Genomic DNA, 13,299 nt, shown 5'->3' on the forward strand with positions numbered 1-13,299 from the left:
TATATATATATATATATATATATATATATACCGTATATGTTTTGTTTGCCTGTTTGTTTTATTAAGTAGTTGAATTTGTTGCCAGTTAGCGCAGCAGCTAACACGGCTATATAGCATGTACTCTTGTGCAAAAATTATAGCATTAGCATTGATTCGCAGTTACTGTTTGTCAACAGTATTTTATAGATGGGTTTTCAAACACTGAAAAATAGATGATATGACAAATAAAATGGCTAATTCAACAAGTAAAATGTTGGTTTCCGAGATGGTTGAATCAAATATGTAAATTATAACGCGTTTTTCTTGAAAGCATTCAAAAGCCAAAAATGACCATTTTAATGGTCCATTTTTACGGTTCTTATGCCGCCTTCCAAATCTGGAATGACCCACAATTGAGTTTACATTTAACAGAATTTAGCAATAAATATTTCTGCTGCAATTCCTTCCTCAGAATGCAGCAGCGTTCTTTTGTCTTAACTCTGCTGCCCTCTGGTGCGAGTGTTTAGTAGTTAAGGCTCTCGTCAACTACATTTCCCAACAGTCAACGGGACGCAGCGCCCCAAACGGGAAGTTGGAGGCGTTGCCGTGTGACGTCACCACCACTGGCGTTGAGAAACCCTAAACGAGACCGCGCAGTAAACAAAAAGGCGCGGGTATTGTCTTTCTCCGCTGAAATCTTTTGAGTCCCTGCAGATTGTGTCATCATGGCAGGTAAAACTCCCGTTTTAAAAACCCCCTTTTGCCTCCATAGAGTCACCGTGTGGAATAGAAACAAGTTCAGACTCTGGCTTGATGAACTCCAGATGGTCTGCTGACTTTGGGGCGATTGCAACATCAGCAGCAGCTTGCAACTGTTACTTTGGATTGTTTCAGATGAAGCTGTTGCGTCGGACTCTTCGACCCAAAACCCGCTGGTGACCGTCACATTCCAGCGAGATGCCAACAGGAAGCAGAAGTACCTGGAGGCTGAGCCAAAAGCTCTCGGGGTCCGACTGGCCACGTGCAAACATCACCCAGTCATACAAATGTTGGTTGATTTTTGAAGTCGCCGTTTGTCTCTTGATGGCAGATAACCCAGATTCTCCTGAGCATGCATCAGATTTCCTGTAGCAGTTTATTTCCGCACAGCCACCGTAACCGTGGGAATAACATCCCTTTCATCGTTGCATCACTTCTGGTAAGCAGAAACATTCTGTGGTCATCGAAAAAAGATTTAGCGAGAGACTACAGCCTGCTTTAAGAATACATTTGGAATTTATTTTTTTTTGGGATGGTCAAAAAAAAGTTTTCATGCAGATATATCCGGTTGGTATGACTTTGCGACTTATCTAGCATAGGTTAGCAAATAGCGATGCGGCCCGGCCTAACGAAACGCGTTCGCATGGTAAGGACGGAAGCGCTTTAAAAGGACGAGGACGGACGGGGTCGGCGGATGATCATTTTTAAGAATAAGGACGGAGGGACGAGGACGGAAGGGTGCCCAGGTCGCGGACGGAGTGGCAAAAAAAGGGCAAAGCTTCCAGCTCTGGGTGTAATATTACATCTTTACACAGTAAAAAAAAAAAAAAAAAAAGGCACAGTTCCCTTTATAGTTGCAGTTTTTCATACATTATACAAGTAGTCCAATTTATGGGCTACAAGTGTGTATCATATTAAAGCAGCACTAAGCAAGAATTCGACCTTAATAAAAAAATTGCCCCGTGGTTGGGGGCGGGATCATTTTAACTGGCACTAAGCAACTTTGAGGAGGATGGGAGCAACCCTGAAACACAAAAAAAAATGCAAATGTCCTGATTTGCTTTACGGCATAATCACTTCCTCCTTTCGCTATAAGGACAGTCGATTCGAACGTCTCTGCGCTATTACTGGTGTCATGGCAGAAGCCCCAAAACAAACAAAAAAACAAAAGTATTGTTTAAACAAAATTAGATTCATTGCAATTCATCTTTCCCACAGCCACTGGAAATAGACAAATAAAACACTACCGCTTTTGTCCACATGGCGCCGCCATAATCAACAAAAGCTGACATGACCCGCTGACGGCGTGAGTAGGTTAGGCCCGGCGTAACAATAAGTCATTACACAGCACCAAAAAAAAAAAGCACTCGGCAACCGTCCTACTTTAACATTTTCAAGAGCTTATTTTACATTTATGGCTTAGAAGTGGCCTTCATAGATACGAACTGCAGTTGTGACTTCGCTAGGGCGTTAGCGTAGCTTGGCGCTAAAGGACGGCGGAACGCAAGCCACGAACGGCCTCAACTCGATTGCATGCTTGTCGTGACAGGTGCTTATCGCTGGGAGTGTCTCGATAGCAGCAAAGAACCTCCACCTGCCTACGGTGAGTGGGCCAACGCGCGCGCGCCGTCGCACCGTCTTGCTCTTTCTTTGCACGTTTGCGTGTGTGCGTGTGCGTGTGTGTGCTAGCTGAGGGCCAGTTTGGGGATGCAGATCGTGTCGAGCGGCGCCGCCTTCTTCAACGTGGTCTGGCTCCTGATAGACATCGAGACCTATTATCCACGTTGCTGGCACTATGACCGCGATTACAATAGCACTGCAGCTCAGCTGTGCCACGTCGTCGAAGTGAGTTCAACTTCAATCATCCCGTTTTGGGCTTGCTGTTGCGACCGTTCATCTTAAATCTACGGAATATGAAAACCAAAATAGCCCCAAGTTGTTCATGGGAATGATGTGAAACCGAGAAATTTGAATTGCGTGCCCATGTTGTACATATTTTATTCGCAAAATATGATATTGTGCTAACGGTTTGCTCACCCAGATATTCAGATTGTTCATGGGCTCCCTCTAGTGGCATGGGAAGAATCACTGAATTAAATGTTCAAACTGTGACATCATGTTAAAGTGGCCCAAACGTTTTTTTGTTTGTTTGTTTTTTTAAATCCAGCAAAGTATAGTTCATTAGAAGTACATTTGCATTCAATCTTTGACAAGCGCTTGCTTTGAAACATCCGAGTTACAACTTACATTTTTGTCGGCAACGGCGTTCCGCGAAATAAAAAGCTTGTCATCGCTTCGTCGGCTCAAGAGACGAAAAGGCCCGACGTTGAATCCGTTGTGACTTGCAGCGCACGGAGTATCACCTGTTTGCACAGAACATGATCATCCAGGTGGCTTTGTTCGCCATCTCCGTCACTCTGGTCGCTTACGCCTGCAAGGTGGTCAACTGCTGCGGGCCGGCCCCCAAAATGGTGAGTACGTACGCCCGTGACAAAAGGGCGGCGGGAGGACAAGGCCCGTTTGCTCCAACGGCTTCCGTTTCGTGCAGCCGGTCATCATGTTGCAGACGCCGCCGCCGCCGCCGCCTGCCGAGCCGTGAGCACGACGGGAAGCGGCTTTCCGGGAGAAAAGACATCCTTGCTATGCATTCTTACATGCGGCCTTTCTTCACTCGCTTGCTTGTCGTGAGCTGAGAGGATCTTCCATGCAGCTCATTGGTGACATTTTTGTGCGTTGTGTCCGTCTTCTACGAGCGCTTCATGACTTGTATATGCAACTGAGGATTAGAATATGTCTTGACATAAAACAACCGCATGATAGGTTATTCACATTTATGACGCAAAAAATGTTGTTTTTTTTTTTTTTTTTTTTTTACTGTAAAGAGTTCAAATGCCTTTTCAAATGTGAAATGATGTCTCCAAAGAAAGCGCAAGTCAAGCCAAACCTATTTTTTTCAAAATTATGTTCCCAGCAGGCCCACTAGTTGAAACACGGCATTCTGATTCATTTTGGGTTTGTGGAATAAGTGTTAATCCACTTGGTTTTAGCCATGTCTGGGGGGCGGCCATTTTGTCACTTCTGTCGATTTGAAAATGACGTTACAACTGCTCACAACGACCAATCGCGGCTGACCTGTTTTCTGAATCGGAGCCGCGATTGGTCGTTGTGAGCAGTTGTGATGTCATTTTCAAATCGACAGAAGTGACAAAATGGCCGCCCCCAGACATGGCTAAAAATGAGTAACTCTTACTCCACAAACGCAATATTTATCAGAATGCCCTGTTCCAACTAGTGGGGCTGCTGGGAACATATTCTTGAAAAAAATAGGTTTGGCTTGACTTCCGCTTTAAAGTCGATTCAGCACGTGCTGCGGCTTTAAAGTTGCACTACGCCGGTATTAAATAAAAGATATTTTATTGCGTTGTAAACAGATAAATAAACGTGGTCGCAAACGACAGACACTTCATGATCCGAGAGGTCTAAGAATGACGTGGGAGGGTTATTTGATTGTTGGAAACGGCGGCCATTCCTTTCTTGTCTGCGGCTCATCGGTCCCGTCGTCCTGCGGAAGGCACAAAGTCCGCATTCAGAAAATTTCCTACGCAAGCTCAAGTCAGTGACCAATACGGCCGTTGACGGTGCAACGTGGCTTGACGACACGCGGGACGTGTCGCTCGTCATCAAAAGTCTCCCATTAAAAATGAAACGGAACAAGAGGCGGGATCACTTACGGGGGATGCGGACGAAGTCGCGCGCTGCGGTTCTCCGGCGCAGCCTCGCTTGAGGCGGATGAGATTCCCCCAGAGCAGGTCGCGACGGCAGGCCGGGCAGCGGCCCTCCACGGGCAGCAGCTGCGACGGCTCGGGCCGCAGGAAACGCTTGGCCAGGCAGACGACGTGGCTGCGCATGGCGCACGACGCGTGCACGCAACGCAGCTTTTCCCGAGTCTGGGGGGGAGCACAGGGCCGGCCCGCTTCAATTGCCACTCTGGCAAGACAATTTTCTCCATTCGAAGACACAGTTTTGGACTTTTCATTGTAGTTACTCTTCAGTTTGTTTTGATTTGAGTTGTTTTTTTTCCAAAATCACTTTTAATTTCGTTTTGAGAACAGGTTTGTTCCTTTTTTGAAAATACTTTGTATTAGCTTTAGTTTTGTCATTTATGGTGTATTTGTGAAGTGCAAGATTCAGTCACTACTAAAGTCACGTACAATTCGCAAATGACTGTTTGACCTTCCTTCTTAATTAGTTTATTACAGTGATTTCACATCAAATATTAGAAAAAGATTACGTTGGCTGTATTTACTATGAAGGAGGGCTGGGGGGAGTCAAATAAGTTGACAACAAAAATCGGTAGACACAGAATCTCTGCGGGTGCCACATTCTTGGTCATCTTCCATTTTTTTCCCACAGGCGTTTCATTGGCACTTGACATACAGTTCGATATTCAAACTCCTCCGCCCTCCAGTGGTGGAAATATTTTTCTTTTGCGGCTTGCAAACGAGGGGCCAGTTAGCAAACGGAAAGTTCTGGACAAGGTTGCCGAACTTACCGTGAGCAGGCCATTGCAGAGGAAACACCTGGAAGTCTCCTCGTGCTCTTGGCAGACGTCCGGCGGCGGCCGCCGCTTCTTGGCTCTGACGGCCCCGAAGGCGACGGAGACGTGCGGCGGGGGCCGCAGAGCGGGCTCAAAGTCCACCTTGTACTCGCTCTTGAGCCAGCGGGCCGTCAGCGGCAGCCTGCTCCAGGGGGCCACGCGCAGCATGTTGGACACCACGCGCCAGTGGAAGTGCAGGCTGGACTCTTTCCTGGCGCGGCGGCAGACGTGCGCGAGGCGCCGGGAGGAGTGCGGGTTCTGCCACGCCCACTCAAACTGCCAAGACACAAGAAAGACTATTCATCATCTTGTGGAAATTGGGATGTCCTCTTTGTGGCAACATTCATTAGGGCATATCAACTTTTTCATTCTTTGTTTACATGGGGATGGGGTCCAAGCTTGTAACAAGGTAAAATAAACGAGCTCCCCGACCGATAAATCAACCGGACATATTGAAAATCGGCTGATTGTTTTAATTAACACATTACAACGTGAGACAAAGAAAATCACCGCCGCCGTTCACTTACTGTCAAGGCAGCAATGTCAGAGGGAAAGCCGTGTATGATGAGGACCATCTCCCTGGAATACAAGCAACGTGTTAATGTTTTCATGTCCTCGTGGACGGCAACGAGAGCAGAAGTCGAGTGTCGTGCGTGGCGTGGCGTGGCGTGGCGTGGCTGCCTCTGCGTACCACGGTCCTCTGCCGCTGGTCCTCTTGGCGCCCCCTTTGAGGCGCCCGGCATTGTGTTGCCTCAGCCTGCGCTCAGGATCCACCGTGAAGCCGATGTAGATTCGCCCTTTAAACTTGGGGTTGAGGCAGTACAGCATGTACACGCCAAAGAAGTTCTCTACCTCCTGTGCCATTGGACGGGCTTTCACGAGAGACAGCGCTCGATTGTCTCAAAATGTCACGAAGCAACATTCATTTGTGTTTAGCGATTCAAATCAAATGCTGTCAACATTCCAGCATCGACCATTCATATGGTCCAATTTATAAGTAAACAATCCTTTTAAGGAGTCTATAAATTTGCCTGTTTTTAATTACGTAAAAACCTGCTCCGCTATGGGAATGTCGAAGAAAAAGTACAAATATATAAGATAAATATCGTTCTAGGCATTATATATCTCAAATAAAAAAAACATGTTTTTATTGCTGCTTTTAGAAAGTGTAATTTAAGTCAGGCATTCAACGATGTGCTCCTTCAAAAATAGACCACAACACGCCTAAGATGATCTGATTGGATGTGGTTGATGCGATCCCCGCCATGTTATTGGCTCTTTCACAGGACCACGTTTCGAAACCTAAATAAGTAAATCAAAAACGTTTCAAAATTCACAACATACTTTTGATTTCATTAAAAAAAATATCACATATATATCAACTCAAAGTATTAAAACTACGTTTTAGTAGTCCTCAAATATTGCCTGTTTTTAAGTAAAAAAAAAACAACTTGGCGATGCTACGAACATAAAGTAACCTATATTTAAGCTTACATTGCGTTTGTTACGTTTTTACGCTTAAAGAAAAGTGTTGGGCGTGGTTCTCCCTAAGAGAGAAAGAACATTTCAAGTCAGGCATTCAACGAATCGCCCCGACAAATGAGCCACACATTTTCCAGAGGATCTGATTGGCTGTGGTTATGATCCCTGTGATGTGATTGGATCTTTCACAGGACCACATATAACAAAACTGAAATGATCAGGAAGCCCGTCTATAACGTTTCAGTATGTATTTTATCATTTATTTTAGCGCGGAATACAGTTGATTCTCATTATGTTGTGACTTTGTGTTTGATATGACGATCAGAAGCCTTCGATTTGAGTGTTAAATAACGTTACTTTCGATTTTGGTCTAGTGTACGAGACGGGTCTTCGATTATCATATTTATTCAAAGGGGTAATATTGGTCAAAACACAAAACATCACCTATTTTCTGTTGTTGCAGACATGGCCATAACATCCGATCACATCCGGGATAAACTAAAAACGGAGCTTGGGGCGGAATATGTGGTAGGTGGCTGCTATGTTTATTCAAATTGTAACATTTGCAATAAATGGTCCGATGCGTCATCAACATGAATACATTTGTGTGTGTGTTCTGAAGGACGTGGAGGACATGTCCCTCAACAGATGCGCAACCAGCTTCAAAGTGCTTGTGGTGTCTTCCCAGTTCGAGGGAAAGCCCCTCTTACAGAGACACAGGTACACAATGGACACTTCAAATAAAAGAACGTTTACCAGAACGATCACGATTTTGATACAACACAACATCAACAAGGTTGTTGTCCATTTTTAGGATGGTGAACACCTGCTTAGCGGAGGAGCTGAAAGACATTCATGCATTGGAACAGAAGACCCTCACGCCAGAACAGTGGGAGAAACAAAAGTCTAAATGATATTGCACCTTTGCATTATGTGGTCATCACACCAAGAAACAAGCGGCTGCTGTTACGGTTCCCATACAAATTGTGTAAATGCATCTGAAAGTGCTGCTTGCAATAAAACCGACATCTGTTCTTGCTTTCCTGCGTTCCATTTTTAAAGCAACAACATGTATATTTTGTATTTGAATACGTGTGCAGTTGCAGTCTGTGATTTTAAGATGCATATATAACGTTTGTGCACTTTGACCAGTCAGTCAGGCAACTTATTGATTTCACGGTCAGTCATCTGCGGAGACATTGATGACATCACAGCTGTCTGTTACATAGCCAAGAATATGGTACACTGGCACCGCTTGAGTTCATCTGGAGAAAAAAAAAATGTAAAAAAAAAAAAAAAAACCCTGAGCTTTCATAAAAAAAAGAATGGGAGATACAATATAGCAAGTATGTATTTTTTTCATACATTTCATCACTGTCCTGTGAAAAACCCTTTTCTCCAATTTTGGAAACTTTTATTTTGCACTTTAATGCGATGTCTGTAACACGGAAACATGATTCATGTAAAAATAAGAAAATGAAAAAAAATGGAGATAAGTGTCTTTCACACGGCAGCGACGATTTGCAAAAATTTTCCACATTTGTGTTTGTCTGTCAAGATGGGGTGCTGAGTGTACATTAATGCGAAATAAAATGATCTTTTGGGATTTTGGCAAATGGCTGCAATGACAGAAAGTGAAACATTTCAAGGAGTGTGAATACTTTCCGTACCCACTGTACACATAATATTTGCTATTATCAATAGCAATGGTTGATATGAACAATGCCTCGCACAAGAGTTCTCAAAAGAAACACAATTTTTAACTTGCAAGCCATCAGTCCAAGGGAAGACTCTCCCTAGGAGTGGTCACTCTAAAAATGGAAAAACATACGTCTGAATTGCCATAGTAACCAAACAAGAATATACTGTGTGTCATTGGAGGACACCACCAGATTTGTAAAAGAATAGTCACCAAATATTATGTGGACAAATAAAACCAAAGACGAGTTGTTTGGAAGGAATACAAACACTGTGGAGAAGGGGGGGAAAAAAAAGCACATCATAGTTTGGGACTGCTTTGTTACTTCAGGGCCTGGACCTAAGAATTAATTTCATTATGAGGAATATGAAATATATGAATTATTTCATGTATGGCTGAGTGTTTCTATACTGATACTGTTTTTCTTACGATGTACAAGCTTTTTTTCCCCGTATGCAAAGTGAGCATGTCCGTTTTTTTTTTTTTTATGTAGTTGTTTCCCTGAACAAATCCATTTTCGCTTGCATTTTGGATGACTACGTTGTGTTAATAAACATTGATCCTCAAATCCGTGGATAATACAATGCCTACAACGGCGCTTTTCTGGCTTTTTGGAGGACACCTGAACCACGAAGGCACCGTTCAGTGAACCGTGTGACACTGTTAGCTTCCTATTTACGCGTTTTATTTTTACCCGGGGGCGTTCAGGGTTTTATATGCCCAACGCACACTTCACATTCTGCCATGAGGACAAAGACCGCCCCCCGTGCCCTCCCTCCACTTCCATTAGGGAAAGTGGCGGAAGTAATCCGCACACACTCACTCGCTGTGCGACGACACCTTGTTCACTGATTTGTGAAATTAAATCAGCTTCTGATTTCATGCTAGAAATCTGCCATCGTATACGTACGTAGGGTATCATTGAAAGCAAAGCTCACACTCACGCGCGCGGTCCGTAAACAAACACAGTGCGGCTCAGCTTCCGGACGAGGACGAGCGCGGCTGCCAGCAGCATTTAAACCTCCTCGCATCGAGCCCCCCAAAAAAAGACAAACGCTGTAATTAGTCTTTTTAAAGCAAGATGTCTGTAGCATCGTAAATGACACGTTTCCCAAAAAGAAGACAAACAACTCATGTTGCCGTTTCTTAAAGCGAAGCAAACTACTGATGTCGCAGTTTCCGAAAAAGAGAAACGAGCAATGATGCTCCCTCCTGAAGATGCGTTGCACTTAAAAAAATAAATAAACATTGACGTTGAAGTTTGCCAAAAAGACGAGATATTATTGATGTTGCTCTTTCCGAAAGAGAAAACGTGTCAGTGTTGCACTTAAAAAAAAATGTTTTAAATCATGTTGCAGTTTCCGAAAAAGAAGATACAACTTTTTTTGTAGCTTTCTTAAAGATAAGAAAATATGCAGGAAACGCTGCAAAAATCAGCTTTTGGGAAAAAAATGGCGGTGAAATCCACAGGACCGGATTGCCGCCCCCCCCACCGCCCCCCGCTGGCTGACATGCAGCCACAGATGTGACATTAGACGACTTGACGCGACTATTTGGCGCACACTTGAGGGCTTGGGACAACTTAACGGAACAAAGAGTGGAAAGGAACCGCACGGCGGGAGTACATGTTCAAGCAGCTGAGCTCCTCCTCACAACACTTTCTGGTCTTCGTTTTGCATCGGAAGGATTTAATTGGATGGTTCGCCCCGCCCCCGGTTACAGACCACATGTCACGCCGTGGCCGGCGACACGCCGCTGTCGGGTTTGACGGCCGTGTCAGTTTGGGGGGCCGACGTCCAACATGGCGTGCAGCTCGCCGGGCCGGTATCCCAGCAGGCCTTGCAGGTTGCAGACGAAGCGGTAGACGTAGCGCTTGCCCACCGTCTTGCGGATGATGTTCTTGTCGTAGTAGTAGCGCAGGCCGCGGCTCAGCTTCTCGTAGTTCATCTTGGGCTTGTGCTTGCGGCGGCCCCACAGCAGCGCCACCTGGACACATTGTTGGGGAGCCCGCTGTGCTTCTTTTTTTTTACATTTTTCATTACGCTACTTTTTAGGACTACCGTTTGGTAGAGTTTATTCGTTTTTTATTTGGGGGGAAAATTGCTTTGGTTTGTTTACTTTTTGAATATAAAAGGAGTGTTTGTGGAGTGCAAGGTAAAAACAAAAAAAGGTCACTTATCAAGTAACCATATTTAGTTTGCCCGTCCTTCTTCCGTAGCTACGAATGTACAGCAATAACCCAAAAAATTCCATTTCAAAAGAACCCCGAAAGCAAATGTATCATATTCATTGACAAAAGACAAAAAAAACAAAGGCCATTTTCGCTGTAATTATATATTGAGTTAGTTTCCATTTTTTTCAAAGCGCTTTCATTTTTATTCAATCATTTCATTGACAAAAACGCTTTTTCAATTTGACTTTTCGTGATTTTGTTCGTTTTGGTTAACTACAATAACCGTACACGGGCGTGAAAAGTTCACCCAAAAAAAAAAATCACGATTTTGGCTATGACGTAAAAATTCAAGTTGGCAGAAAGAGACGCGTCTCCCGCTCCCCCCCCCCCCCCCCCCCCACCACTGGTCTACCTCGTCCGGGTCGGTCAACTTGAACTCCCAGCCGTCGCCGGTCCAGCTGATGCACGACTGGCAGCTGCGGTCCGTCAGCAGCTCCAGCAAGAACTGCCACAGCTGGATGGGCCCGCTTCCTGGAAACGAAGAAGCGGCTGGAAAATGCCGGCCGTCACTCTGGCCCCGAATGCGCGGCGCGGCGCGGCTCACCAGTGTAACCGGCCAGGACGGCCGCCGGGATGACGGCCGAGCCGGCGTCCGCCTGGCTGCCGGCGTACTCCCTGAAGCTTTTGTAGGGTTGCGCTAAAGCGAAGGCGTCCGCGCACTGGCTCTCGTCCACCGCGGCTTCCATCTGCTGGACGTCGTCCGTCCACATCAGAGCGCTCGCGGCAGACATCTCGGCTTCGGCCTCTGGACGGAAGGACACAGGAGTTCTTTTCTTGCGCAACTTGGAAGTCCAAGAAGATTTTATGCCTACATCTCATCATGTAATCCTTTTTAGTATGTGCTCCACATTCTCTATAGGGTTTAAGTCAGGGCACAATGATGGCGTCCATATTGACTTTGTATGTTTGCTGTTTGGACGTATCATCATCATAGATTTTCCTTTTCAGCAGGTTGAAGTCTCATGACTAGACTTTTCTGAATTTTTTTTTTTTTTTTTTTTAAGCATTTCCAGTGTTCATTACTTTCACAAGACAATGGACTGACTCTTTTGTGCTTTTCAGCAGCAGAAAGAGTTTTCCTTTCCCTCGTCTAAAAATTGTGACTTGTGTAATTATGTGTGGGGGGGGGGGAAAACTCCAGAAGTAATTATTTAACGAGGCTCACCTGGAAAAGTAATTCTCACACCTGTGTGAGGTTGAGAGAAGTGATTGTAAACAGCATATGCAAAAATGTTCGATTAAAGTCTATGTGACTGTTCCCAAGTTTTCCGTGAAACATTTTTTTAAAAAATCCAATTGAAATGACTCTATCCAGTTTTAACATTTGTCTCATTAAAGGCTGATATTCTGCAAAATGTGCGTTTTTGAGTATTTCACATTTCCCATGACAAATTGCCTCCCAAATGGGGACGTTTTACAAGTTAACCTAATGCTTCCACGTTCCTGAATCAAATAAAGCCAATCCAATTTCAAAATGTTCACGTCAGGATGGACAATTTGGGAAACGACACATTCCAAAATGAACAATTTCCAGAGGACTCCAAATGTCCTCTTTCCAAAAACACCAAAAATTCTGTTCCTTCGAGACACCGCAGGCTACTATTTGTCATATTCCAAGAAATGCCAATTTTCACCAAAATTGCATCGTGCCCATGAAAAAGTCGCCTCGTTTCTGCAAAACATTTGCCCAATGGCATACCTTTCCTGCACGGCGGCCGGCAGGGCGATGACGTCGGTAGAGCGGCACCGCAGCGGCCGTCGTGATCTGCGGATGAGAAGGCATTGAGCAGCCGTGCCGAGGGAAGGGGGGCCGCAAATTGCGCCGCTCCATTTTGAACCCCGTCTCATGATCTCCAAGTGCTCCCACAGGATCTCGCCGGCGGTGCAGTCGCACATGAGGCCCAGGAAAGCCTCGCGGTCCAGCCGGCACAGCTCGGCACCCCGCAGGCCCTTCAGGTCCCAACCCAACGAGCGCAGCCCGAACTCGGCCCGGCACCAGTCCAGCCAGTGGTTCACCTCCCATTCCGACCACAAAGTGGGATCTGGGGATGGAGGGAGGAAGGTTTGCACAAAGATGCAAACATCTTCAGCAAATATCCACACGGCCGTGATTTTGTCTTTCACCTTGCGGGAAACGATGGGTGAGCCTCTCCTGGGTGAAACCGGCAAAACTGGCTCTCACGGCCTCGCACAGAAGCTCCTTGCTGGTCGGCGTGAGAGGGGGGACCTCCAGGGGGTCCATCTCTGCCGCACAAAACGCATCTTTGCCATCTCATTGAGGGGGAAGAACCATTCCAAAGGACAACAATGACAACGTCCTCAATTCTTATTGACCGACAGTCTTTGAAGCACACATCATTAGTCCCCCAAAAGGGAAAAATCTTACCGTAAGCGCCGCAGTCCATACCAGAGGTGAGAGCCCCGATGGAAGGAGGCTGCGAGGGGGCAGTGGCTTTCATACGGTGGCCGAGGGGAGGGCCCTCGCGCTGAGCGACAAGCGTCGATCATCAGAGGAGTGGGCGGGGCCCACGTCATTTCCAAATTGGGCAT

The 13,299-nt window shown here is 45.7% G+C and overlaps 4 protein-coding genes across 8 annotated transcripts; 2 read left to right on the forward strand and 2 right to left on the reverse strand.

The window, feature by feature from the left end:
• Nucleotides 1-557: 557 nt before the first annotated feature.
• On the forward strand, nucleotides 558-3,752 carry LOC147150769 (membrane-spanning 4-domains subfamily A member 4A). Of its 2 annotated transcripts, XM_086056784.1 has the most exons (7): nucleotides 558-711; nucleotides 874-986; nucleotides 1,070-1,177; nucleotides 2,288-2,341; nucleotides 2,428-2,583; nucleotides 3,087-3,209; nucleotides 3,287-3,748. In XM_086056784.1, exons 1-7 carry the CDS (start codon nucleotides 705-707, stop codon nucleotides 3,335-3,337), a joined length of 612 nt encoding a protein of 203 aa, XP_085912910.1. In that variant the 5' UTR covers nucleotides 558-704; the 3' UTR covers nucleotides 3,338-3,748. The 2 variants fall into 2 exon arrangements, with proteins under 2 accessions (XP_085912910.1, XP_085912902.1); XM_086056776.1 differs by having other exon boundaries at nucleotides 3,087-3,752.
• Nucleotides 3,753-4,135: 383 nt separating this feature from the next.
• Nucleotides 4,136-6,342, reverse strand: slx1b (structure-specific endonuclease subunit SLX1B). The gene is made up of 5 exons (XM_086055464.1): nucleotides 6,027-6,342; nucleotides 5,863-5,914; nucleotides 5,291-5,611; nucleotides 4,470-4,685; nucleotides 4,136-4,300 (listed from the first exon to the last, which is right to left on the reverse strand). Exons 1-5 carry the CDS (start codon nucleotides 6,197-6,199, stop codon nucleotides 4,238-4,240), a joined length of 825 nt encoding a protein of 274 aa, XP_085911590.1. The 5' UTR covers nucleotides 6,200-6,342; the 3' UTR covers nucleotides 4,136-4,237.
• Nucleotides 5,702-7,856, forward strand: LOC147150771 (bolA-like protein 2). Of its 3 annotated transcripts, none has more exons than XM_086055498.1 (4): nucleotides 5,702-5,744; nucleotides 7,281-7,345; nucleotides 7,440-7,537; nucleotides 7,632-7,856. In XM_086055498.1, exons 2-4 carry the CDS (start codon nucleotides 7,283-7,285, stop codon nucleotides 7,729-7,731), a joined length of 261 nt encoding a protein of 86 aa, XP_085911624.1. In that variant the 5' UTR covers nucleotides 5,702-5,744; nucleotides 7,281-7,282; the 3' UTR covers nucleotides 7,732-7,856. The 3 variants fall into 3 exon arrangements, with proteins under 3 accessions (XP_085911624.1, XP_085911604.1, XP_085911614.1); XM_086055478.1 differs by lacking the exon at nucleotides 5,702-5,744 and adding an exon at nucleotides 6,917-7,060; XM_086055488.1 differs by lacking the exon at nucleotides 5,702-5,744 and having other exon boundaries at nucleotides 7,069-7,345.
• On the reverse strand, nucleotides 7,340-13,277 carry LOC147150772 (transforming protein p54/c-ets-1-like). Of its 2 annotated transcripts, XM_086055452.1 has the most exons (7): nucleotides 13,136-13,277; nucleotides 12,874-12,993; nucleotides 12,588-12,791; nucleotides 12,449-12,514; nucleotides 11,294-11,494; nucleotides 11,102-11,220; nucleotides 10,145-10,502 (listed from the first exon to the last, which is right to left on the reverse strand). In XM_086055452.1, exons 1-7 carry the CDS (start codon nucleotides 13,206-13,208, stop codon nucleotides 10,293-10,295), a joined length of 993 nt encoding a protein of 330 aa, XP_085911578.1. In that variant the 5' UTR covers nucleotides 13,209-13,277; the 3' UTR covers nucleotides 10,145-10,292. The 2 variants fall into 2 exon arrangements, with proteins under 2 accessions (XP_085911568.1, XP_085911578.1); XM_086055442.1 differs by having other exon boundaries at nucleotides 7,340-10,502; nucleotides 12,449-12,791.
• Nucleotides 13,278-13,299: the final 22 nt, after the last annotated feature.

Source organism: Filicampus tigris, chromosome 2 (assembly GCF_054856515.1).
Source record: "Filicampus tigris isolate MCC_2025a chromosome 2, RoL_Ftig_1.0, whole genome shotgun sequence".
NCBI classification, from domain to species: Eukaryota; Metazoa; Chordata; class Actinopteri; order Syngnathiformes; family Syngnathidae; genus Filicampus; species Filicampus tigris.